Below are 26720 nucleotides of genomic sequence, written 5' to 3'. Positions count from 1 at the left end.
TTCAACTTTCCTATTTGATAAAATGTATAATTGGGGATGGCACAGGTGACCCTCATCCATCCCTTTAGATGATTTAGGTAGATAGATTTAGGCCTAGACTGCTTGGGGACCTCTCATGATGCAAGGAGCACCTTTTCCATAGGTTTAGGCACAATGGTTGAGTTCCTTTATGGTTTTCTTTTCTCATAGCAGGTTTCCCTGGCCTGGTGTTTTGTGTTTGTTGGCATCTGTCTTGTTCTCTCGCCTTCACAACCAGCAGAGGCAGCTGCCCACCCTTTCTGAGCCGGTTTCATCTGTCTCCTATTGCCATGTGACAAGGGTCTGAATCAAACTGAAGATTCTGGGTTATCTGTTGGTTTCCGTAGCTGGAAAACTTTTTATGAGTCAACATTTATATGAATAAGACTATAATGAAGTGGATTGTATTTCACTGGACTTGTATGGACCTTGTGTACCCCGTCTGTAGTGCCCTTAGATTACTTGTGAATTAGCACTATACAAATAAACTGAACTGATTAAATCAAAACAACAAATCTCCTTTACATTTGGTCAACTTTATTTTCACTTGGTCTCATTTGTTAGAGTACATCTGACAAGTTTGACAGCAGAAGTGCAACCATTTACTTCCATTTCCACCAGTTCAAGCCATCAAAAATACAGCGACATGTACATTTATGATCATAAAAACAATTAGAGACAAACTCACAGAACAAAATCCCTAAAAATATCAATGATTTAACCAGACAGGACATAGACCAGTTTCCAGAGAATAATTTGTCTTTATGACTGTTCTGTGGACATTTAGGACAGATGTTTCTGTAGATCAGACCGGCTTTAAGTAAATATTTTTCAGTTGAGCCTTTATGAAGGATTTGGGTTTTGTTAATCAAGATCCAAATGACTGGAAAGTTTGGACTGTCCTAATACCCAGAAAAACATGGAAATCTAAACAATTTAAGTTTTCACCTTTCCTTGAGTGCATTAAAAGTAGCCTAGTGAACCAAGTTGGAAATTTTACTTGATAAAAACAGAAAGCACATCAGTGGACAAGTCCCCTGAAGTGATTCCTGACTGTCAAGTTTGTTCAAAACAGCTGAAAATCCCCTCCCTGTGCAGCAGCTGAATGACCTCATCATTTCCAACGCTGAGTGATTGTTATCAAATTTACCACTGAGGAATTCAGAAATGGGCTATATAAGGATGGACCGGCCCGAACTGATACATAAAAATGTCTTTTAGTGGCATTAAGAAAAAAAAAACGAAACACTGGATGAAGGTTTAGTGCAGGAAAACAGAGAAAGATGTTGGCAAGCCCTCCCTTGATATGAAATGTGGCACGAGTAAAGAAGGCCGAGCTCTTAGCTGATTTAAGGCCGGAGGAATGGCATTCATTTTTGAATGATAGTGGCAGAATCAGCAGCAGGTGGAGCATGTGTTTTGAATGTAAACCTTCATTTTAAAAGCCCAACAACCCCCTACAGTGAGCAGACAGAAACTAGGAGGAGATTCCTAAAGGAAAGAAAAGGGGGGGAAAACAAAACATCTCGGTCATCCTGAGGATTCATAAAAACGACATGACTTGAACCACTCAGTTGTTACCTATCTGAAAAATGTGACAAACATAATTGTCTACCAAGTAGTAACCTTGAACCCCTACTATCAGGCGTTACAGTGCGACTAAGCAAGAGGGAAATGACATAGAAGTGGCTCAGAAGTGGACCAACAGGTTTCAATGGGTTTGGGAGTGCGTGGATGAAAACAGTGTATGGATCTATGCCTTTATGTCCATATCGGGTATTCTGTTGACTTTCTGTTGTCTCAATTGGGACCTTGTGTTGGCTCCCTCCTAACTCCACTTCGTCCTGTTCAGTCATTCTCTCCTTCCCCTCTCCGTTGTTACGCAAGCGCCACGGTCCAGTCCTCTCCTGCGCTCATGCCAGGTTTGCGGAGCGTCACAACAGACATGGAAGCATCAAAATCGAACTCTAGCTGGCTCTCGTGACCATCTGCGAAAAGGAAGAGAAGAACTGTGAAACTTATCCCCCCAAAAAAACATGCTTATAACCTCAGACGCTCAGAATCCCTGACAGATTAAGATACGTTTCTTTCTTAATGAGATGCTTTGATCTTGGAAGTCCTAAAGCTGCCTTTTGGACAGCAGAGTGATTTCATAACCCAGATTAGGTCCACTGTTTCGTGTCTATTCACTGAAATCCCATTATATAATTCTATCTGGACTTCAACAGCTGCACTCAAATCAGGTTTTGTGGAGGAAATTAAAGCACACTTCTCAGAGAAGATGAGTAAAGTGAGACACTTATCTTTTTTTTGTGCTATTATTCAGGACAGACCAAATCAGGCAGTGTCCCAAACCTCATTGAGTCATGGCAAAGAGAAAAGGCTAGAGACATGATGAGGGCAATGATCTTTATACTACCCCGACAGATAACTTTGGTTACCATGGTTTCAGATAGTTTGTAAAGTCATCTTGAACTGTTCCTAACACTAATTTTCCTCCTTCCTATACATTTATATCTTTACTGATTTCTATTATATACCATCACTTAACCTAATAATATGTTTTGCTTTTGTTGTTTGATTTATTTCTATCTTGATAAATCATTGAAGCTTTACAGTTTGGAGTGTCTTGAAAGTGGAATTTCAGTAAAATGCAATGGAGACAAGGCATAAAAAGACAACCGTATGAAAATCCTAACAGCTAAATATCACAGAGCTTTTTCATGATGTCACATTTGATGTGTGACACTTAACTTTGTTCACTAAAGAAAATAAACTGTCAGTTATTTTGTACAGCTCATGTGAGGAAAAAAAAAAAAAAAAAGGTCACCCACCTGCAGTCTTGAGGGTAACTTTGCTGGGTTTACTGGCTCCCAGTATGACGACACGTTCAATCCAGGACTTGGTAGTAAAGTGGGCATCAGGAACGAGGTTACTGTGGAGCAGGCAGGGGCTCGACTTAATATTCAAACATTATGAGGTATAACACTGCAGCAGTTAAAGAATCTCCCGGAACATTAGTTATAAGCAGCTTCCTGAATATCCTAAACCTGAACCTGTTGTTGTTTCACTGTGTGCAGATCTGAAATGCTCAGAAACATCCTGTTTCTTGATAAAGAGAGGCAGGAGACAGATATTTATCACTTACACAGAAGAAAGGATGTTGCTGGCAAAGGACAGCCTCCTGTGGATGAATTCCTTTTTTTCATAGTTGAAGGTGTGGCCATCATCTATGTAGAACTCACCCTCCGCGGTTCTCTGTCAGACAAAAAAAGTCAAAACTTAAATCCTGACAATGCCGCCTAACGGAGAACAGGTGTGTCGTGCAGGCTGTTCAGTTTAGTTACCTGAGTGTTTAGAGCCACATACAGAGTGTAAGGGTCATGCTCCATGCAGGTGGAGGACCTGCGAACCCGCAGCTTCCTGGGAATGATCGATCCGCCGCGCTGGAACACCGGGATCTGACAACAAAACACAGCAATCAGCAAAAAGGTGACAAAGTGGTTTACCATTTCGATTGGGTGCTGTTGCCATTTCAGTGCGACTCTTACAGAGTTTATGGTGACAGGGACGTAAAGGCTCTGGGCCCCATTGTGCTTCTGGAAGGTTTGGATGTCAAACCAGACCTAAGAAAACACAGAGAGGTTAAGACAAGACCAGCTGAAACCAAAAGATAATAGTAATGCCTGTTAAAGCCAAAGTTTTACCTCGTTTTTCCCAGGCAGGTAGGCGGTGACTCCCCTGGCTCCCTCTTCAGTAACTGGGTGCACCAACAGGTCTCGCCCTGCGGCAGAGTTAAGCATCATGAGATAACCGTTTCCCAACATATCGGTCTTTTGAGCTGCAGATATTCTCCACCCGTCAGTGGTTCCGATCATCACATTTATTTCCCATAAGCCTGCATTAACTGTCATCAGCCACTAGGTGGCAGCAGAAACCACTTAATAGCACAACACTTACATATTACCCTCTATTGATAAAGTATCTTAAAAATGATTACACGGGGTCACAGAACAACAAATAATTGACAGAAATAAGTCCAACTCTCACCAGCTTGTTTCTAACAATTTCTGTCCACTAACTGCAGCAAAGCAGCTTGTAGGAAGTCATTTTACACCTGCTTGCTGAGAGTTAAAAATGGCACGATGAGAGAAGTGAGAGAAAACTAAAACCAACACTGAGAAGCAGCTACAAATGAAACTGAAAGTCACTAAAAGGCTCTGTGAGGCCAAGAAGAGCAGCTGATGCGGCTGGTATTCATCTCAGGAGTTCATCCCCTAGAAGTAAAGTCACTTCACTAAATCACTGTACTAAAATAGCTTTGAAGACATTTTCTAACTAGAATTGTGACGTGATCTCTTCTCTTTTAGTAGTTTGTGTCTCACCGATCAAAAACTCGTCATCCAGAGCAAAAGTAGCAGGATCCTGAGGATACTCCACCCACAGTGGTCTGAAACAGAGATGCACGTGTAAATATAATATCATGCATGATTATAATAGGAACCTTTCTTTTGCTTTACATCTTTGTTTCTCTGTTAGAGAAAAAGTAATAAGTAATTCAGCGATATAAAAACACTGGTTTTCTTACTCTGATGAGTCAGATTACTGCACAGTTTTTCCAAATGTTAGTACAACAATGTGTGTGTGTCATTACTTTAGGCTTATTAATAGCAAAAGGGAAAAAGTTCTACTTGGAAAACTGTTGGCAATAACAGGAAGTAGTTTTGGTTGAGAATCAGAAGCATTTTTAATGAGACTATCACGTAATTATATCTGGTTGAATAAACTGAACTTGTGCCTGTTTGTGATGGTTTTCTCACCAACCACTTCAGTAACAAAAATATGCGAGACAAACTACGCTTCCTGCGTGTCCTCACCTCATGACGGGCTCTCCGGTGCGGTGGGTGTGGTAGAACTGCTGGTACCAGTAGGGCAGGAACGTGTAGCGCTGGCGCACAGCTTCACGGATCAGAGCCGTGTTCTCTGGCCCAAACAGCCAGGGCTCGCGGCGAGGTGTGTCCAGGTGGGCATGGGCCCTGAAAAATGGCTGGTAAGCCCCGGTCTGGTACCAACGCACCAGCAGCTCAGTGCTCGGAGACTTGAAGAAACCAGTGACGTCAGCTGTGAGACAGAAGGTGGCAACTGTTCAAATCTGGGCTGTTCAGAGACTTTGGGATAAACAACTCCCACAAGATCCTCCATTTTGAGTTTCTGGCATGAAAGTGGAATTCTTCCTTTAAATGCAAGACACATTTATGCAAAAATCTATTTTCTTTAATGAAAGTGGAACGAGAAGAAATCTTATCTTGAACAAGCGTCCTCCTCTGAACAGTAAGTGAGGCGATATGACTTAAATATAACTGCAGCTGGTTTACATTTGCTTTCACAGTGGTTAACACGTCCTGCTCGTTTCTGTGCCAACATTACGAAACAGTACAGAGAGATCTGTGCCTAAATATACTAATTTTAATTATTTTCACAATGTTGATTTTATTAGATGCATTCCCCACCCCCCAACAAAAACAGCTCAGTTTCACAGTCGCCTTGTGACGATCTAATTAAGGCAGCAGACTGCGTTTCATAACCCGTCCATTATGGTTCAGTTTCAGCTCGAAAGGGCACTGGAAGCGTTTCCGATATAAAGATGTTAAATTATTGAAGCTATTTGCCAATCTTGTCCGTGGAACAGTGTATAGTTTTTAAGGATTTATAAAAAAATAAATAAAAAACAAACATTTCCTGACACATACGAAGAAACATGGATGCATTATTAATTACGTCGCTGTTTCAACAGATGCGACCATATTGAATCAATGTTTTTTAGGATTTATATGCGATTATACCAAAGTCACAGCGACATTCGCTGTGATTTCTACATGACGTGAAGCAGCTTCAGTCGAGTTCAGAGTGCTGATACACTGTCATGACAACCCTGCATGAAAGACACTACCTGCAGTAGGGGTCCTTAGGCAAGACCCCCCCATGCTACCTGTCCACCTGGGACACGAGTGTAAGTCGCTTTGGATAAAAGCGTCTGCCAACTGCATGAATGTAAATAAGATGTATAATAAAAAGACCAGAGAGATAAAACTCAAACTTAAGATGGTCATACTCACCACCACAGAAAGAGATTCCAGCCAGTCCTAGACTCAGACACATGGGGATAGAGATCTTCAGATGATCCCAATCAGCAGCATTATCTCCAGTCCACACAGCACCTGAATGCACACACAAAAAAAAAAAAAAAGATTGCTTAAAATAGTTCAATGTGCGCCTCGACTCCTGTCTCGCCAAAATGAACTTTAAACAAAGACAACAGCAAATGGAAACACCCAGTTTAGTGTGCGATACCAACTCTACATCAGCAGCCACTCTGGGAGTAAAGGAAGTCAAGGGCTCACCGTAGCGCTGTGACCCAGCAAAGAAAGCCCTGGTCAGGACAAACGGTCGCTCCACTCCCCCCGACCTTTGGATCAAACCCTCTGCTGTGGCCATTTGCTGTAGATCATGAAGAGGTCAGTGGGTGGAAAGGAAAACAGGGAATAGCTTTCTAAGGGAAACTTCTGAGGCAGTATACAATGTAAAACCTTTTGGTTTACAGCTCAGCACATTTTCAGTCTCATTCAAAAACAAATATGGTCCCACATTTCTCTCTTAGCTGATAATTAAGTTAGCAGCCACGAGACAAGCAGCTACAGCCAACAGTATGCTAAAATAAACAATAAAAACATAAGATGTAATTAGACGTGGTCAAACGGCGCACACTCACCACGTAGAACCCGTACAAGTTGTGCACGTCACGGTGCTCCCAGGCTCCGTGCATTGCATCCTTGTGCATGGTGACCTCCGGCCCATTAAAGACCGACGGCTCGTTCATATCGTTCCATGTGTACAAGTTCTCCATGGAGCCCTGCAGGGAGAAAGAGTGAAAGAGCCAATTTAAATCAAAAAGAAATTCTTAATAAATCTGAAATGAAAAATACCGCCACATGTCTGAAGCCAACAGGTGAAAACTAAGGTTGCCAGAAACTCTCATGTGAAACAATGCAAATATTACAGAGCTGAAGATGAGCAGTTCTCATACTGCACAGCTGAGACGCTACGTTTTTGATCATTTTTCTAGCTCAAGTACTTTATGACTCGCCTCATACTGATCGTAGGCGAACATGCTGGCCCACCAGGCCCTCATGTCAGCACGGGTGAAGTCTGGATAACCGGCGCTACCTGAAGAAAAGGGAGAGATGTGAAAGAAATGAGGATTATTGCACAGTGAAAAACGTGCTGCTCTTAGTCAACATGCAGGTGATGAAATGCAACATTTTCAGGTGAATAATGTAGAGTTATAAGTCTCCTACCAGGCCAGCACCAGCCCTCATAGTCCCCACCATCTTTATTCTTGATGTAGAAACCCCGAGAACGGATTTCGTTATGGATCTTGTAGTTGGTGTCCACTTTGATGTGAGGGTCCACAATGGCAACCATCTAAAACAAATTAAAGAAAACTGAGCTGCAAGTCTGAGAAGGAGCGGAAACTGCTAAACAGGCCGCAGACTGTTCATTTGCAAAGATTTCAAGCGAGTTAGCAGCAGAGACTGAGGATCCCAGCGCTGTGCGGCAGTACAGTGGAGGTGGACTATTTGCGGTGTGCACCTTGCGTTTCTTGTCCACGAGGCCCTGCAGCATTTCCTTCGGTGTTGCAAACTTGTGTGGGTCCCAGGTGAAGTAGCGCTTTCCGTCTGTGTGCTCGATATCGAGCCAGATGAAGTCACAGGGGATGTCGTGTTCGTCGAAGCCGGCGTCCACCGAACGCACATCTTCCTGGTCGTTGTAGTTCCAGCGGCACTGGTGGTAGCCCAGGGTAGCAAGGGGAGGGAAGGCTTGGGTGCCTGATGGACAAATCAAATCAAGGAGGATGTCAGATGAGGAGAGAGGAGAAGCTGACCTTTTTTTATGGGCTGCAGGAAACAAATCAATATACAGTCTGACTAAAACACTCCTTTCAGAGGCTCATGATGACTTTTTCCTTGAATCTGGTCTTTTAACTATATTTTGTTAATCATAATCACAAACTTTAAGCAATGAGCAAAGTGTAAATGCATCAATGAATTCTATTTTCATCATACATGTAAAAGTTCTTAAAGTTATAAACCAAATTTGATCAATTATCTCTTAAAATGCAGTAACATTCTCATGCACATAAGCATATTTAGAAATGCAGTTAGGATTCCAGTACTCTTAACTGCAAAAACGCCAACAAGTTAAGACCACCAGAGCAGCTCAATTTGAACCTTAGAAAATTAAAACACCCTTTAAAAATATTTCAAACTGGAAAACCATGTCCATGAACTTCTTAGTCTCATCCTTTGAGGCACATACAGATATGAAATGAGATCGAACAGTCCAAATCTTCTTTGTACGACCAGAAGTTCATCTTCCCACCTGTTAGAGAGGCATACTGTGAGAAGACATCTTTGGGAGTTGGTCCGAGCATAATGAAGACGTCGATGATGCCACTTTCAGAGATCCAACGAACATCTGTCTGAGGTGTCTCACTGGAGCCCTGGACATAATCCAGCATTTTCCCAAAAACAGTCTGGAGAGAGGCACAATTGTTAGAAGGCGCGATAAGCAGCCCTTTTTAAATGACTATTGCCCAGAAAACAGAGACTAACACCTTAAATAAGCCCTTGCAGTTAAACTCGGGTTAAAGACGACACAGTGCTTAGAGGAGGAAAGAAAAATAAAGTACCTTTCCAGCTGTGTTGGAGCTTATATCCACCCAAGTTTCTGCAGCATTGAGCCAGAAGATGCCTGTAGTCCGCTGGAGGTTGTGCGCCAACATAACTGGAACAGCCCCATACAAGGCCATAGGGTTATATAATTCATACTGGAAGACATCCAGATTATAGAGCCGATATGGATCTCCATTACTAGAACAAAGAAAAACAAATGTTTCAATCTGTTCCTTTGCCAACAATACAGCCTCCATGTGAATTCAAACTAAACGTATTAAATGTGACAGTTGGCACTCACTCTGTTGTTTTGAGTCTAAGGGTGTCTGCGTGTTCTGGGATGCCGTAGACGTGCTCCACACCCGGCAATGAGAAGTCTAAACTGACAGCAGACGGACCTGAGGAGCAGCAACAGCCAGTAATTAGTTTGAGGTAGCCAAGTAAAGGTAAATACTAGCGACTAATCCCAGAATCATCATGATTTTAGAAACATGTCAACTAGTTATAGACCAATAAAATGGAAAAAGAAGAAGGGTTTACCATTAGGTTTGCTGTCTGCGTGCGATTTAAATGTTTCCTCCCACATCCCCTCTTCTACTTTCTCTTCCTCTTTTGTTGTCTGTCAGACAAACGGGAAAAACATTCAAGTTACGATCAGCAGCGGATCGAGACTGCATGTAGAAAAGGTCTGCTTCAATACACAGAGCAAGAGAATGAGTATCTTTAGCATCTTGCAGTACCTCGGCCTGGTTTGCCGAATCGGCCTCCTCTTTGTTCTCAGCCTCCGGCTCAGCTTGGCTGCTCAGGGAAAACGATAGGAGGAGGTGGGGAGGGGATGCAGGGAAAAGAAAGACGTGTCACTTTGGCAAAGTCACACTATATTGTGACGGGTGACATTATATGTGGGGATAATCAAACTATGATTAAAGGAAAAGGATGTACAGATGGGGAGCAGAGGGGGGGGTGATTGTCCCCTAACTCCACACTGAAAGCAAAACAATACTCTACAAGGTCTTAAATGACTTTAATGACAAGTGGGACTGAGCAACTCCCTGTCTTGTGGCTACTTCAAGCTCAACATAAAGGGACAGGAGCTCTAGAGGCTGCAGCATTAAACATCCACAAGGCTCCTTACAGGACCAGCCTGTACACATAAGATCCAACATATAGAAAGATGTAACCCAGGCCATGGTGAAGCACCAAGACACCCATCACACAAGCCATGAGCTTCAACCGAATTTTAGTCGCCACAAGCAGCCACAGAAGTGCATGATCTGCAGTGATGAAACAGGCAGGAGTCAAGAGGCGAATAAGTCTGTTAGTGCTCGGAAGAAGCACCGTCTTCGAGTTCAAAATGTCCCCAAATGAAGGCAACTGACACAGAAACTTCGAAACTTCAGACTGAAGTATAACCACAAACAGAGATGTTGCTGTTAGGTTTGGGGAGCTGGGCAGCGGAGCTTAAAAACTAAACTGAGGGAACACGGTCTACAAGAGTGCGAAGACAGACATACGCAGCTCCAATCTGCACCCTGGACCAACGCTAACTCAAAACTGGCATTCATTTTCCATTTGCTGCTCATTAGCCTTCACAAATTAAGCATTCATTCAACAGGGCTGATTGAGAAACCCAGTCAGTCATGCAATTACAGCGTTAGATCAGCTCTTCAGTCGAGGCGCTCGAGTGAATCTACGGTTGCAGGATTGGGTTAATCAGACGCTGATCCGACTGGTGTGAGAATCATTACCAGGCCTGAAGCGGACGCTGCAGTGTAGCTTTCTTTTTTAGAAGTGTTTTCTGATAATCAGGGTGATATTTTAATGATCATTTGTCTCACAGCGAACAGCCGGGGCCAGAATGAGCCCACCTTTATAGCTAGAATAAATCAAAACCCCCATGCACACACACTCAGTCACGCCTCTCACAGCCACATTCATTTGAGGGTAAATACAGAACTTGGTGAGATGGGGGACCCTACAATTTGTGTCGCTATTGGCAGCAGTAGCACAAGGAACAGAATACACACAAATCTTAAGGGTCTTTACCTAGAGAATACCCTCTTGATATTATCCCACACGCTAGCCACTGTGCTAGTTACTTTATAGGAGAAACTAGGATGATAGGGAGAAGAGGACAGAACAACGAGTCAGAGACAATACTCAAAAAACAAACCGTATTATGGGAACAAAAACAAATCATCCACCGAGTGAGGACGTGGATTTTAAAAGAGAGGGCTGGTATTTGGAAATGTGAGTGCATGCGTGGATTCTCACGTGTCCTTGCGCATCCTCAGGTGCTCGAAGGCCAGGAGGCCGCGCGAGTTCAGCGACATCAGCACTTCGTGTCCCTCCATGATGTCCAGTCGGAAGGGCCGGGCGCTAACGATGACCCGCTGAGACTCCACCCCCAGGGACAGCACCACCCCGTTCTCGTCTTGAGACAAGAGAGACATGCTGCAGCAGAGAGAGGACGGAGACAGAAAGAAAAGTGAAGTCAGGACCAGCAATGAGTATAACCGATACTACTTTCATCATGTACTGGAAAATCTATTCATCCTTTTGATGTTACTTTTAAGTTTTTCCCCCTCGTCATCTTTTCAGTTGGACTCCAACATCAAAACCTCCACCCACCCCACAAAACTCTCACGGGACACTCACGGCTCTGTAGGTGGCTCCCTGACGAGCACGTCTGGGACCTCGTAGCGAGGTTTCAGCGGCTTCAGCTCATTAATCTTCACCCTGGTTATGTTTCCCTGGAGACGGTAGAGCTCGAGCAGCAGGCGCACCTGAGAGCCACGGGGAGAGGGTTGGGAGGGAAAGGGAGGAAACACAAAAAATGCAAATGAGGGGGTCTGCGACACACTGTTGCAAAGTCCAAACTTATCACGATTTCACCCTTTGACATATGAGGCATGAGGAGCGCTGAGCAGGCACCTTGATGACAGCAGGTCAAATGTGACAGTTGAACCTAATTTTCAATTTAAGTTAAGAAATCACTCATTTCTGGGTGCAATCATTGCATTTCAGAAGTGGAAGTTGAACCTCACAATTTGTTTCAACTCCAATTAAAAAATATATATACAGAATGGGATAGAAATATGATGACCTTCAGGTTTGCCTCTTGTTTCTTAGCTTTTCTATCAATATCAAAGTCATGCTAGCAGATTTAAGAGTCAGATAACTGAAAAAAAATTGCTCAAAACGCTCTGGAAGAACTTAGCCCAATAGTGCAGGTGTAGGCTTAGAGTGATCTACCTTGTTATTGTCATTGATGAGCTGCAAGGTGAGTCTGGTGTTGGTCAGCTCCATGGTCTCCAGCAGGGCACGATAAGGAGACTCACCAGGCTTCAAAGCTCGCTGACGCCTTAAAATTAAAGTTACAATCAGGGGTGGACACCAGTTAGAAACATGCAAGGTGAAGTAAAAGCATTTATTTTTCTTCTTTCTTGCACTCACTTGCAGAAGGCACTCTGGTCACAGGTCTTGAAGTTGCCCTTGTCCACAGCCCAGGTCCCACTGAGGCCCACAGCCAGCCAGAACACCAAGAAAGGCGCCATCCTGCGAAGGAAATCAAGAGGACACCGTGAGCTTTAATGGCTGCCATATCCCAAAATGATAAAACTCTGATTTGTTGGAGCAATGACCAAATAATTACCAAAAACTATCCTAACCAATCTACAGCCCGCACGCAGGACAGGGAGTTCAACTATACATAACACACACCCGGACTTTGATCGCTCCGCGGTGGTGAAATGTGTCCTCAAATGAAAGGCAGCCAAGCCATTTCCCGTTTCCCCATCCTGCTGATGCACCCACACAGTGTGCTTATCAAGATTAGATCTACATCATCCAGGTACCTGTTAATCAAACTGGACTCCGATTCTGCACCGAACGCTTATATCCAATCCCGTCAAATCCCTCTGATGAGATATGACGTCCCTGGACTAATGCCAGAACACTGCATTAGCTAACAAATCAGCTAACGTGCGTTAGCTAGTTTGCGTTCAGAACTACATAAATGCACCAAGTATTGATATAGCAACGAAATAGCACTGGCCTTTTACATAAGCATAAATTCAAAGATTTTCGGCTGCAATAAAAGCGTTCATTACCTCTCGGAATGAAGTACAAGGCCAACCTTGTTAACAACGGTACAGGGAGCCTGTCAAGCCGCTAATTCAATTGAAGGGGGATATCGACTCTTCCAGTATGTCTGCTCTCCTCTGCGGGAATTAAACCTTTAAACAGCTTCCAAGTTTACTGGTTGTTTACCCATATTGATAACCTCTACCCTTCTGCTAACAAATGCCAAAGTAAACCGCTGATAAATGAACGATAAAACAACGGAACTGCTTTGTCTTACCTTTCAGTGACGGTGGCCATCTTGATTATGCCGCTTGGCTCCGCCCCTTTCACTCCGCAACAAAGATCGTTAAAAAAGTAAGATTCTCAACAACTGACCCAAATGAATGTACTTAGATTCTAAACTAATACAAATTCTAATGAAACTATTCAAACTAAAAAAAAAAAAAACATTACAGTTTTGCAAACTAATTATCTACTTGACGATAAAGTGAGGATTAAAGTGAGGAAATATTTAACCTCTCAGACACGGACACGTCATCTCCAAGCTCCAGTCAATGAAGTGCACACATTCATCCCGGATTTGTCCCACTAGATTCATCGAGAGCCAGTAAGGAGCATACACCACAACCAACTGCTAAAGCACCATAATAAATCCTATCTGTCTACAAATGCGTTACTTTAACCCCTAAAAAGTTCATTTTACACTCATATTTAGCTTTACAACAATTTCTTTTCTTGGTAGTTTATGCTGCCTTGTACCTTGTCTTGCCTCACATTTAATTGAAAATAAACTCAATTTACTCCCTGCTGTATAGTAGGTAGTTAAAAGGGTTTCCAATAAGAGTTTTTCGATGAACAAAATCCTCCCTAATTCAAATTTTTCCCTACTTAATCCAGTTTTGGATCTTCAAACCTTTAAATCTTTCCATGTGACTTGAACAGTATAGCTTTTCTGATTGGTCAGCTCTTGACAATGCTGCAGCTCATGATATTGGCTAGTACAGATACATCCCTTTATTTGTAGTGTATGGTTTGTGGTGTAAACTTCTTAAGAATTATCCCCCAAAAGCAGAGTTGCATCATGCTGCTGTTTACCCTATTCAGTTGACTAGAACTTAGGGATCAACACCCCCACTAGATTTATCTGAGGGGTTGCTTTCTTTCAGCTCAGTTGTACCATTTAAGGCCTCTAAACCTTGTGAAAAATCTGTAAAGGAAAAAAGTAAATTCAACACTATTTAACACACTTGGAATGCTTCGTTTACTTTAAAACAAAAGGTTGTTAATCTCAGTGAGTCTTATCTTCTCTGTTTCGGGGTCAAATAAAATCAAAAACTGCTCTGACATGTTGAAGCTCTGTATAAACGGCTCACAACCAAAGCCCTTATAGGACTTCTCACTGTAATGACCTTCATTATTCTAGACGCTTGATTCGAGTCGCTGTTTAGGACCAACTGAGGATTTATTCTGTAAAGTGGTTTCAACAAATTTAAGAACACAACACGAGATGAAAGGCGTGTTTTTAAGTGCAGTTTTACAACGCGAACAATCTGAAGATCATACAAAACAATCTACAAACCATTTTAGTTGTACTTTCAAACCAAAATGACACTTTTATGGCTCCATTTTGTGTAGAGCAAATATATTATTAACATAATATACATGCGTGCCATTTCTCTCGACTTTCTTTTAGAAACTAGTTGGAAATGTATCAAGTCTGAAAATACAGTACAAAAGGTAAACACACGCACACACCTAATGCAAACAGCTCTACTTTCATGAAACTTAACTAAATTGAAGTAACTTCCCAGTCCACTCTTGAACTAACGCAATATTCCCTCTGTTTTACAGTCCGTTTATTCTGCTCCTCCAGTGTTCATCTCAGAGCTGGAACCGCCAGCAAAGGTGTCCCAGTCTGTCAATGTTTTTATGGAGGACGCTGTGAATCGGTGCCACGTATCTTGCCACATCACCATCCCGCGAGAAATCCCTGCAGAACATGCCCTTCTCTGAACTGAAGACAAACTTCTGTGGCAGCGGCCCGTTTCCCCTCACGTACTCCCACACAGCGAGAAGCAGCAGCCTCACCTCGAAGGGAGTCAGGTGTGGGAAAGCTTCGTGCACGTTGGCCAGCACAGGAGGCAGGAGTTGGCCTTCTCCCATGCAGGACACAAGAAGGCAGGAGGCCTGCAGGTGCCACGGGGAGTCTGTGGATGACGCGTCGCGGGATGCCTCCCAGTGGGCCAGCAGAGTGGCCAGGAGGCCTCTGAGCACGGCTGAGAGGTAACACAGAGCCGGGCGTCCAGCCGCCACCACCTGCAGCAGGGGGAAGAGCACAGGGTGGGCCTCAAAGCAGCGTCTAATGTGGATGTCTCGCTCCACTGTGGTGCGGGCGTGCTCCTCGGGGGGCCACGACAACTCCCCGTTGGCCACATCTGGACAAACGTTTTCCACTAGTGTGACAGCAACGACCTTGGCTGCCTCAGCGTTGATGGGCAGCGGCTCGTCGGGGTCCGACGGTGACCGTGAGCCGTTAAGACCGGAGGAGCTGCAGCACTGGACAATAACCGCCAACAGAGTCTGGATGTTCTACAGAGGGAAGGGAACACTGTCAGTGTTTCAGCTGCATCACAAACACAATACACACCAGCACTTCTACCATTTCTGTACTTTTTCAGACAGCTTTAAAGAATCATATTCTATATTCACAATGTAAAACTCCCTCTCTATAAACTGTATATTAGTTTTTTGGCCGCACTTAGCTCAATAACAGTTCTTAGAACCCACCTGGACGACTCCTGAAGGGTCAAGCAGCTGTGTGGTGGTGCGAGCCTTCAGTCCCTTTCCAATCACCCCCGCATGGAACACAGACCACACGCTGCCAGAGAAATTAACAGTGGTACCAAACCGACAGTTAATGTCCAGTAAAGAGGCTCCCAGGTCAGGGGACACGGACGGGGAAAGCACAGGGGCGCCAGACATGTCTGCGATCTGCCCTCCAAACAGGTCGGCGTTGCCTCTGTGCAGCGCTCCCTCCACCAGCTGCTGAAGTATCGCCTTCAGAGTGAGAGGGGAGTACGCTGCGAACCGGGACAGAAGCAAAACTGAACAGTTCACAGCCTCGCCTGCCTGGCCTCCATCTCTACCCGCAGCCCCGCCTTCTCCTCTCTTTCGCAGTGCCAGAAAGAAATGAGTGACAGCAGCTCGAGAGAGCAGGAGCAAGCGTGCTGGGGAGGAGGTGCGAGGGAGCGGGCTACAGGACAGCAGGCGTGCTGCGGCATGAGACACAACAGGGTCCCCGTGGAGGAGGAGTGGGCAGAAATCATGGAGGTGTCCTGAGACGGCTAAGCCCACCTGGACGGCCATGGAAGACTGAGCCCCTGCTGGTGCTCTTCTCTCCTCCTCCTGGCTCTGGATGGCTGCGGCCAGGTTAAGCAGCAGCTGCCTCAACTGCCGGGGCCCCAGAGTGTGAGTATGGATCTGGGCCACACAGCGGGCCACGGCGGCAGGAATGAGTCCTGCCATGCAGGAGGAGAGTGTGGTGTGGAGCTGCCAGGCCAGAGCCAACTCCTCTGGGTTGTGGGCCTGGGTGAGAAGCTGGCAGAGGGTCTCGGTGGCTACGCTGGGTCCCCCGTAGACTGACAGCAGGCACAGCAGCTGGTGCAGCCAGAGGTGACGCTTCCTCTCCAGTCGCAGAGTCTCAGAACACAGCTGACCTACATGAGACCGCAGCTCCTCCAGGAAGGGGATGACCCTCTGAGGCTGAGAGGAAGCTGAGTTGTACGAACTGACCTCAACTCCATCAGAGCGGTTGAAGACTAGTTTGTGGAGGTGCAGGAGCAGCATCTGGAGGAGGCGGTCGCAGCCCTCTCTAACTCCTTCATGAGGTGATGGGGTTGGGCCAGAGATGATGACTGAAGCTGGCGTCGCTGTGTCTGCCAGAAATCTGAGGACCCGAGCCCCCCCCGAGGGGCTTTGGCTGATGAGGTGGACGGCCAGCCCCAGCATGTTGTCCAGTTCCTCTCTGGGGAGGCTCTGCAGCAGAGCCTGCAGCTGGAGCAGGACGGGAGGGCGTAGCAGCTCCACCAGCTCTGCAGACACAGCACCGAAGAGGTTTGGGGACATGGCAGCAAGCTGCAGCAGGAATGGAACTGCGGCACGTCGAAGCTGTGGGGAGCTTTCCCAAGATATTGAAGATGAGGTGGGAGAAAGAGGGCTGGATGGAGTCAGACTCTCCTGAAACATCCTGAGCAGCTCCTTCCGGATGCTGTCAGAGTGGTGTGCTGCCAGGTGTCCAAGTATTCCCACCACTGAGCCAATCTTGGGAACTCTGCTGCCTTTTTCCACTCCCATCACCAGTAACCCCTGGTCCTTAGCGCCATGAGAGCAGAAGTCCTTCAGTCCACATGCCAACACTCTGCTGATGATGGTTCCGGGGAAGGCAGACCCAATGTGAGCCACCACCCAGTCAAAATGAGGGGAGTGCTGAACTGAGGTGTCCAACAGAGCATCCACACAGGCGTCGGGGCACCAGGCCAGCATCGCAGCCAGGCACTGGGAGTAGGCCTCCATGAGGGACCGAGTGGCAGCACATGACATCCACAGCTGGAGCAGCTCATTGAGGCTCGAGGAGTGGGGGGCCACTCTGCGCCCAGCGTGCTTGCTGCTCAGCTGGCCGAGCAGGTCCACAGCCCAGGTGGACACGAGGGGGGCCCAGGCTCGGGGGTTGAGACGGATGAACTCTGAGAGCACGCCGTGAACCTCCTACACACAGGAAAAGTATTTACTCAACTTTGTAATATAATAATAAACCAGAACCTTTGATATTCTGATCACAAACGGAAAACACACCTGTATGATGTCCTCCAGGTTGGAGCTGACCCCTGAGCTGGCATTACCCTCCGTCTCCAGGTTGTGCAGAAAGGCAGAGACGTGCTCATCGTACACGCCCCTCAGATGCTCCAGGACCGCCCCTCGACAGGCCGGGACTGAGCGCAGCAGTCGCACGGCGCAACGGGCGTGCTCTCTGACACTGAGCTTCCGGCCCTGAGCAGCATCGACACCGCTGATGAAGGACTTGATCTCCTGGGACAGTTCCTGGGCGCTAGAGGATGAGGGACAGGATCGAAGAAACAAAATTAACATCCACAAACTGAAAATTGTGATCAAAAGACAGAAAGTGTCTGCAGAGAGCAAAATTCTGTCAGGCTTACTGAGAAGGATCAGTTTAACGATCAATTCCTGTCTCTGATATGTGAGAGCAAGTTGAGAATAAAGCCACCTCAAGGCTTCACTGAGGCCAACGTTACATCCTTTAAACTGACCGGATAAGCAACAAACTTTTGTTTCACCTCCGATCAAACATGAAGAAGATAACTGGTCGATAACGAAAGCAGCAGAATAAATCAGAAACTACAACCAGCAAATTTTCATTATCAAACGATAATCATGACAAAACCCATCTTTTTTCAGTATTGGAAAATATCAGAATGAGCTACTTTCCTTTGTTTTAGATTCTGTATAAACTAAATGTGTAAAATATTTATAGTGTTATCGGACAAAGAGAAAAACAAACTAAATTTGGACACTGAAGCAGTCCATGTGAAACCCTTTTTTGCATGATGGTATTGGCTGATGAAGATTTTAAAATGAGGTATCAGATATGGGCCAAATGCACTTTTGTTCATGCCCAATTTACCATTTTGTTTAAAAAAAACCTGACATACATCCCCAGAGTTTTAAATGTGTTGCTCCAATCAAATTGCTCATTAAAAGACAGAATATAAAGCATACTTAGTTTAAAATGGAGGGAGAGGTCAAAATCACATAGATTTTTTAAAGGATCCTGCGTGTCAGATATTTGTTTAGCTCCATCTGATATGACTTTACCACTGTGATATCATTGTTTTTGGGTATTGGTCACGATAAATGAAAACGTATCAGACTGTAACCGCCTGTTTTTAGTTTGTTATGACACCCAACAGTCCGTCGTTAAACCACAAAATTTCAACACAAGCAGTCCCCACAGAAAAGTGCTGTCAAATATACAACTCTGACCCGCTTTTCTTTAGCGACACAGACAGACACATGGCAGAAGATATGAACTAGAAGACTGTGTGGAATGAGTACGGCTGTCCGTCAGCTCTGCAGCCGCCTCCTCCCGCTGCTCGGGGCTCACCTCGGGGCAGTCTGCGGCGTGAGACCGTGCGAGCTCTGCATCGCTTTCAGCGGACTCCCGTCAAAAACCATGGACATCGCTTGGTCGTCTATCATCAAAGCATTACATGAAATCCACCTCTCGTCCGTGGGGCTTCGACGCGGGCAGCTTTTTTGTATTTTTTTTTTGTCAAAATTCAGGACAAAATTCAACGAACGGACGATCCACAGCCGGAAGTACGGACTTCCTCGCAGTTGTGTGAAGAAAGCCCTGTAACCACGGGAAGTGATCACTGGCGACACCTGGTGGCCAACACAGACTTTAACCATTTCTGTGATTCAAATGTTTATTGTGACAGTTATTAGGATTTCCTTTGAAAATGGGCAAAAATATTTTTTATTTACCCTTTTTGTTTTTTTCTCAGTATTTAACAGTTTCTTGATTTTATTTAATGTTTAACAGGGGAGTCCCGGTCTATCTTCAAGAAACTCTATCTTTGCACTTTATCTTTCTGCACTTCCTTCTATGCCTGCACCCTATCTCTACTCTGTCACCTCTGACAGAGTTGGACTAGTGGGTTCCTTCTATGTAGTTTATTGTTAGCTTTTGATATAGTTGTTATATCTTCATTTGTAAGTCGCTTTGGATAAAAGCGTCTGCTAAATACATAAACAATGTAATATTTGATATTTTCTATCTTTTACGCCGTTTTTTCCGTTTTTAGGGCACTCCCTGTCTGAGCAGATTAAACTCAGCAGCCCTCTTTGAGTCATTAAAAAAAAGAAAGAAAAAAACATGAATTTTAATATAATGCAGTTTCCAGTCAAAATGAGAGAACAGTTTCTACATCTTAAATGAAGTATAAAGAGGATCCTGTGCTCTGATGACACTCCTGTCGTATTTTTACGCCATCATGATACACTGCCATAAAAACAATATGGGAAAAATCAGTTCTTTATTAATACAGTCGCAAAATTTAGCCAGTTTGTCCCGCTGTGGTGTGCTAACACCCTGATCTTTGTAACACGATGTACTTACCTTGTACTTCCCTACCCCCTCTAACTCTGCACTTTATCTTTCTGTACTTTCCTCTATGCCTGCACCTCTGACTAGTGGGTTCCTTCTATGTAGTTTCTTGTTAGCTTTTTTTATATAGCTTGTTATATTTTCATTTGTAAGTCGCTTTGGATAAAAGCATCTGCTAAATGCATAAACATAAATGCATAAACATGATAGAGAGCTATCTTCTTCCAATCTGAGCACACTGAAGAAATTTGATTAAAAAAAGTCTCTTTGATCTGTTTTGATCTGTTTGAGTCTCAAATACACCAAGCCTCTTTTCCCTAAAATAACTTATATCCTAAAGCAAATCATGTTCTCTAGTTCTATAAAGACTGCGGTTCCAGTTCAGACATTGTGCAAAATGTAAATACAATTTCAAAATAATTGTTCAAATGAATTATAAACGCTGCATTTGACAAAAATAATTCTACAAAGACAACATGTCACATGTTAAAGCAGAAGAATTGCTCAAATGAATACAATGCCAACAACACATTTCAAAAGAAGCTGGGAGGGAGGCTAAATATCACTGGACAAGTTATGTAATACTAAGAGAAAAACAACGACAAAAATAGCTAAACTGACTTGTCACCCACTTCAAATCAGATGGAGGCCCAATGTTAAGCAGTTGATAACCAAAAGCAGATAAAGAAATAATGGGAGCTCATTCTGCTTTTAACTTGACCATCGGAGGCCTTTCTGTATGACGTTTGTGTGTACGTGGGTTTTCTCACAGAGCTGTTGTGGTTCCAGTCGAATGTATTCATTTCATTTTAATTTGTGGTTCTAAACCATCAGTGGGACAACAAATGATTTGTGTGTCAGCCATGTGAGCTCACGCACATTATGTCAATTAACCATTTAAAAATAAGAAAGAGAAAGAAAAAAAAGGTTTAAAAAAAAGTTTACTCACAAAATCCCTGTATCATCACAAATGTGAACGTCACTCTGTGTTATAAAGGAAAGTACCCACACCAGCATTATTTTCTGCCATAATAAAACTTCAGAGTGAGCAGAAATGATCAATCATTACCCATGTGTGCAGAGATAAGCCTTTAACACGATAGTCTCCTCACAAAAGGTTACAGTATATAACTTATCTGGACTGCCATCTTGTTCTCATTGGCACTTTACATAGGGTGTGTCCTGTTCTGATTAGTGAGTCAAATATGGTCAACGCATCTTTGCCCTCTGTAAAGGATCTGCTCTTTAAGGGTGCCAGACAACCCTTATATCCCCATCCAAACAAAGCAGGCTGCGGTACATTTAGTGGCATGATAATAAGAATGAATTGCTCCTAAAATATAGATATAAAGCTTAGCTCACTCTGAAGGACACTAGTCCTTAATATCAGGTACCCTTTCTGCCATTTCATTGAGCAATTTCTATGATAAAACAATGGTACTGTGTGACAAATAGTCCATAATAATCATATGAGTATTATGGCTCAAAACCGTGAAAGGTAGAGGGGTTTGGAATCAAGCGATTTTACTCTATATGGTGCAACCAGGTCTTACTACAATGAGAAGGTCAGACTAAAATGACAGGAGTAAAAACTATAAGTCATGGAAGAAGACGTTTTGGTTTCGACTGAAGCTGTTATACTGACAGGTGTTTCCAGTGCTTTGTCCTGTCCATTTAAATCAAGGAGAGTGTGTGAAAGATCCTAAACAAAATATAATCTATTTCAATATAAAAGAAATAGCAAAACGATAGTGAGTCGAACGATTGAATGGTACTTATCCAGTACCAAATGAATAAATAACACAATAACATCAATAACACAATAATAAACACGATTGCCATCATTTGAATGTGTTCAAACAGCATCGTTATGTGTGTAGCCTATTTAAAGACTGCCTCTTCAGCATGTAACAAGAAGAAATCTGAGTTTCGACGTTTGCCTGGTGACGCTTCACCGTCAAAGTCACGTGCTCCGGTTTAAAGGGGTAACAGTCAGCTGATCGCTCACAGCTGAGCTTTGCTGTCGGCGTCAGCGGTGGCCTCTGCCTTCTTCTAAAACAAGGTCCCGACGTTAGAGTCAAGGTAAGAAGTGACGACCCTCGGACTGAGGTGTGAGGACAGCCGCGCGGATGCTGAGCTGAGGTCAGCGATAGAAGAGAGGCGTTTGGTTGGTGTAAACAAAGATCGGTTCAGGATAAAAACAACAACTAGCTCACTTTCATCTTTATCTTTTTTTTTGTTTTTATCTCTTGTATGATTCATATAGTTTAGTCTTTAGAATTGTGTAAATACCGTTTATTTCAACGCTGAACATGTAGATTGGATTAACACCAAAGTAATAACACTAATCAGGCCGCTGTCCAAGAAAAATGACAATAGATTCTTGACGTTGTGTCTTTTATTCAGTGCAGTGTGTTTTTCTAAGTAGTGATTTAATGAAAAGCAAGCATCAGCTCGCATTTTGTGTGCTACGAATTGTTTTTAAAGATGATTTGTCTCTGTGGTTCTAAATCAGAAAGTGAAAGCATTCAGGTATCACAGCGGAGGGACACACTGACATGGCCCCAACCCTGGTAAGAAAGGTTGTTCATCTATTTTTAGATGCTCTGTTGCCTTTTATTACAGCCATGTAACATACTGGACAATATTAAAAAAGAGTGGCCATGGTGTCATTGTGTGCATAACTTCATTTGCTTTGCTTTGATTTAGAGGGATTCGATTATGTTTATGTAACCCAAAATACCAAAGGTCTTTCCAGCCAAAGCACAGGCTGCTGCAAAGTGACACGTTTTCGTTGTTGATTGTCTGTCCTTTAACCCCAGTATGATGAGAAACCGGAGCCAGGGGACTTGATTGAGATCTTCCGTGGCTCCTATCAGCACTGGGCTTTATATGTCGGCGATGGCTTCGTTGTACACTTGGCGCCACCCTGTGAGTCAACCCACACGCAACAGCCTGGGCTCCACTCCCAAATACCAATCAAAAACAAAAGGCCGCAGCTTGTGAAAGCTCAAGCGTTCACTGTGACGTGGAGCTTTTCGAGCTACAAAACAAACCTGTTATGATGCTGAAACTGGAGATGAGAAAATGAAACTAAAGTGTTCTGTGTTGTGAGATTTCATATTTCATATCTGTGTGTGCAAATGTTTGTGTCCTCAGCTGAGGTCCCAGGTGCAGGCGCCAACAGTATGATGTCCGTCCTGACCGAGAAGGCCCTGGTGAAGAAGGAGGAGCTCTGGGATGTGGTGGGAACCAATAAGTGGGTGGTAAACAACAGTCTGGACAAGAAGTACGAACCTCGCCCTGTTCGTGTTATCGTGCGGGAGGCCTGCGCGCTGGTGGGCCAGGAGCTGTCGTACTGTCTCTTCAGTGGGAACTGCGAACACTTTGTCACTGAGCTGCGCTACGGCAAGGCCGAGTCCCGGCAGGTGGGTGGAACCGCATCTGTCCTTCACATATGAAAAGGATCTTTTTTTTGGTAATAGGGTAACAAATAGAAAAGGGTACATGTGTTAAAGAGGACCAGGGCAAGTTTGCGTGTCCGTGTCAGATGAGATTTTGTGCACAATAACTCAGAAAACATTATAATAAAGTGAATAATACATTTTAAAAACGTAGAGGAAGAAAACAATGTAAACAGTACCGCAATTACAGGAGTAATGTATAAATGGGAAGACAGTTAAATGAGGAAATAACAACAGAAATATGATGTAGGTGGAGCCAAACTGTACACTACTGCACACATGAGATAATTCTAATAAATATGAGACAGACTTTTCCAAGTAACTAATAGGTTTTTTCCTCCCGTTATAAAGTGAGGCGACTACAGACAGCTGAATTTATTATCAGTTGTTTAGCCTCTAACATCATAAATGTGGGTTCAGCCACTTGCTGCACTGCAAAAAGCTGTGTGACATATTCAACTCTTCACATTTTGTTTATTTACAACAGTTTGATAAGATATGCATATTATTATAAACTGAAATATATACTCAAGTATGTCAAATGTACTCAGGGACCACCAGGTTCCAGATACATGGGTGTTTCCACAGTTGACGTTAGAAAATCATAACAGAAAATTGAATCCCATGAAAAGGAAAGAGGTGACTTTAGTCATAAATCCGTTGTCTTTATTAATTAGATCACCACTCTGCAGCCGTCACGTAACAGTTTACATACATGCCTTTCCAGACTCTGACAATATTTGCACATCCAAGGAGTAAATGTTTCTGCTCAAATGTGGACTTTTGCCATATTTTCACCTTCTCTTGCTGGCTCATGGCATTTGATAATGTCTAAAAAAGGATGCGTCCCATTATGTCACAGTGAAATAACATTTTAATGGTGCATTATCATCGTTTCATCAATTTGTCATATTAGAATTTTGTTTGAAGTTTTGCAATGACTGGTGTCTCAATACTTGTGTTATGGACAGTAGTGCATTCTGTGAAGTCACTTTCAACCTTGATAACCCAAAACTGATCAGTTCTGAAATCGTTTGAGTCCAAGTTGAAGAAATCTAGCTAAAATTATTTTTACACAGGTACTGCATTTCACATAGTTGTGGATCGTTTTAATGTTTTTATTTCCATCTAAGTTCTCTGGCAGCATGCTCCCCACTCACTGGCTCAAAGCTGCACATTTGTCCCCCCTGCAGGTGCGTAAGGCAGGAGAGACGGTCGTGATAGCAGGCATGGCTACAGCTGCGGTCTTCGGTATCGTGGCTCTGGCTGGAGCTCTGTTCGGTGGCAGAAATAAAGAAGACAAGAACACAGAGTGACTGAAGCCTGCGGCGGCCGGTTCATGGCCTCGATCAACAGATCACCAGCAAAGTCTAAAGGCCACTTCCAATAAATGATCACAGACAGCACTGCCTAATTAACACCTGAATATCTGTGATGTAGTCTAACAGGAAAATGGAACGATTTCCACCTTTTCTACCAAGCTTTAGAATTTCCACAATGGGTTTTAGTTAAATAAAAGTGCCAAGGTGAATTCTACTAAGAGGCTTTCCTATGAAGATATTGTTGGTTGTAAATGTTGTTAGTGGGAATCTTTTCTAATATTTCTAAAGTGATGAAGGAATGAATCGGAACAGAAATGGTTGTTTTTAACTGCATGAAGAAATAATTTAAGCTAGGTGCAATGAATATAAACAACTTTGAAGTCAAAGTAGGAATCTCCATTAGCCAATACCTAATAAGCTAATAAGTTTCTACAGTTGTGTCTCTTAATATTCTTACACGATGAAAGTGGTACCACAACTCACAGAGGTTACACCATTTTTGTCTTCCTCTGACGTTTCCTTGTAAATGTTTGAAATAAAGAATCATTTGTGTGAATCTAGACTGTTGTCTGACCTTAAGAAGTGCTTTAAGTGAAAGATACCTTCTTTTCCCCACAATACTAAATATCTATGTTGATGTACAGATTCTGGAGAGAAATCAACCGAAATAAAAACACAGAATGGTGAAAATGTCCCATGTCTGTGTTTAGTGGTGAGCTGCTCCATATGATTGCCTTTTAAGTGCACATCTGCTTAACTGCTTTATCTATTTAACCACTTACTTAGAGCAGATATATCTACTATGCTGAGAGCTAATTAGGCTTCTTACATGCCATCAGTTATCTCTCCAACAGATAAAGACAGGATTTTAACAGTCTGTAAATACTGATGCCCCATACGTCACGTGATGGTGGCACTTACAGGTTTGATAGTACACCAGTTTGCTTGTGACCAGTGCAGTTTGTCAAAACTTTATATATCAATATGATTTGTGGATTGAGCAGCACAAATTAAGCACCACCTGGTCCGAGTTTGCTTTGATCTTGGGTATAAATGCATGCAGGATTTCCTCAATGCCGAGGTGAGCTGCTCAGCATGATAAGTGAAACTCGAATATTTTATCTTCTAACCTGAAAGGGGCTCTGTGATTGCACTGCTTAAAATCCCATTCAATGAGGAGAAAAAAATGGAACTTATTTAAATGGATGTTACTCATAAAACCAAATGAGCAGTTTCACAAAGATAAGAGGTTTCTTAGACCTGGTGCAAATATCTGGCACAAGCTGGTGCTCTTGATTCCGTAATGCTCTTTGAATTTGGGTTAAAATAAGGCTTTTTTTTTCTTTTCCCCTTCAAAACTGAATATCTTCAATTCCTGTGCTGGGATAATGGCTATTTTTGGCTAACCTGGGCATCATGGTTTGCAATTTAATGCAGTAAACACACGCAAGTCTATTCCTCCAGATATAGACAAAACACTCGAGTGGTATATAGATAGCTATTCTATAGACTATGTCGGACACCCAAGTCACGCTGTAATTACCATAGCAAAATATACCATAATATGTCCCCTTTGAGACTTTCTGAGCATTTCAGGGATTTGCAGGGCTTGTGACTTTATATAGCATTTTTCAAAGCAAAATGTAACTCAATGTTTGATACAGCGATTATAAAGACAAAGCAAAGAGGGAAACCCTGAAATGATTTACTACAAAGAGTAAGACTGCAGCATCAACTAACAAACGTTGTAAAAAGCAGATTGTGATTACACCTCAGGAAGAACCCAGCAGCTGTCATGGTGAAAACAAACTATGAGGAAAGCAGCAAGGGTGAAGGTATATAAATATTGCCATAGACCAGCCAAGACCAGTCAAAGCTTAACGTACTAACAACAGACAGCTGCTTGTGAGTGACT

General features: G+C 43.4%; 3 protein-coding genes across 10 annotated transcripts; 1 reads left to right on the top strand and 2 right to left on the bottom strand.

The window, feature by feature from the left end:
* Positions 1 to 538: 538 nt before the first annotated feature.
* Positions 539 to 13178, bottom strand: ganabb (glucosidase II alpha subunit b). Of its 5 annotated transcripts, none has more exons than XM_072395590.1 (25): positions 13114 to 13178; positions 12207 to 12308; positions 12006 to 12114; positions 11409 to 11536; positions 11025 to 11204; positions 10797 to 10862; positions 9491 to 9548; positions 9291 to 9369; positions 9052 to 9148; positions 8768 to 8948; positions 8458 to 8611; positions 7669 to 7904; positions 7374 to 7500; positions 7163 to 7242; positions 6788 to 6928; positions 6420 to 6516; positions 6135 to 6236; positions 4896 to 5139; positions 4404 to 4468; positions 3726 to 3802; positions 3570 to 3644; positions 3366 to 3479; positions 3167 to 3276; positions 2853 to 2953; positions 539 to 2006 (listed from the first exon to the last, which is right to left on the bottom strand). In XM_072395590.1, exons 1-25 carry the CDS (start codon positions 13131 to 13133, stop codon positions 1897 to 1899), a joined length of 2853 nt encoding a protein of 950 aa, XP_072251691.1. In that variant the 5' UTR covers positions 13134 to 13178; the 3' UTR covers positions 539 to 1896. The 5 variants fall into 5 exon arrangements, with proteins under 5 accessions (XP_072251691.1, XP_072251693.1, XP_072251695.1 ...); XM_072395592.1 differs by lacking the exon at positions 13114 to 13178 and adding an exon at positions 12863 to 12968; XM_072395594.1 differs by lacking the exon at positions 13114 to 13178 and adding an exon at positions 12474 to 12595.
* A 1101-nt stretch (positions 13179 to 14279) lies between these two features.
* ints5 (integrator complex subunit 5) lies at positions 14280 to 19236 on the bottom strand. The gene is made up of 4 exons (XM_072395589.1): positions 19015 to 19236; positions 17688 to 17940; positions 15624 to 17600; positions 14280 to 15425 (listed from the first exon to the last, which is right to left on the bottom strand). The coding sequence occupies exons 1-4, from the start codon at positions 19107 to 19109 to the stop codon at positions 14718 to 14720; spliced, it is 3033 nt and encodes a 1010-aa protein (XP_072251690.1). The 5' UTR covers positions 19110 to 19236; the 3' UTR covers positions 14280 to 14717.
* A 2760-nt stretch (positions 19237 to 21996) lies between these two features.
* Positions 21997 to 25365, top strand: LOC140317997 (phospholipase A and acyltransferase 3-like). 4 transcript variants are annotated; one of them, XM_072395586.1, is made up of 5 exons: positions 21997 to 22101; positions 22535 to 22592; positions 22842 to 22950; positions 23179 to 23447; positions 24677 to 25365. In XM_072395586.1, exons 2-5 carry the CDS (start codon positions 22578 to 22580, stop codon positions 24797 to 24799), a joined length of 516 nt encoding a protein of 171 aa, XP_072251687.1. In that variant the 5' UTR covers positions 21997 to 22101; positions 22535 to 22577; the 3' UTR covers positions 24800 to 25365. The 4 variants fall into 4 exon arrangements, with proteins under 4 accessions (XP_072251687.1, XP_072251686.1, XP_072251689.1 ...); XM_072395585.1 differs by having other exon boundaries at positions 22005 to 22161; positions 22539 to 22592; XM_072395588.1 differs by having other exon boundaries at positions 22005 to 22161.
* Positions 25366 to 26720: the final 1355 nt, after the last annotated feature.

The sequence above is a fragment of the Leuresthes tenuis genome, unplaced genomic scaffold, assembly GCF_036924035.1.
Source record: "Leuresthes tenuis unplaced genomic scaffold, fLeuTen1.0.hap1 SCAF_11, whole genome shotgun sequence".
Taxonomy (NCBI): domain Eukaryota; kingdom Metazoa; phylum Chordata; class Actinopteri; order Atheriniformes; family Atherinopsidae; genus Leuresthes; species Leuresthes tenuis.
Note: the sequence above shows the minus strand (reverse complement) of the source record. Positions and strands in the feature narration are given on the sequence as shown.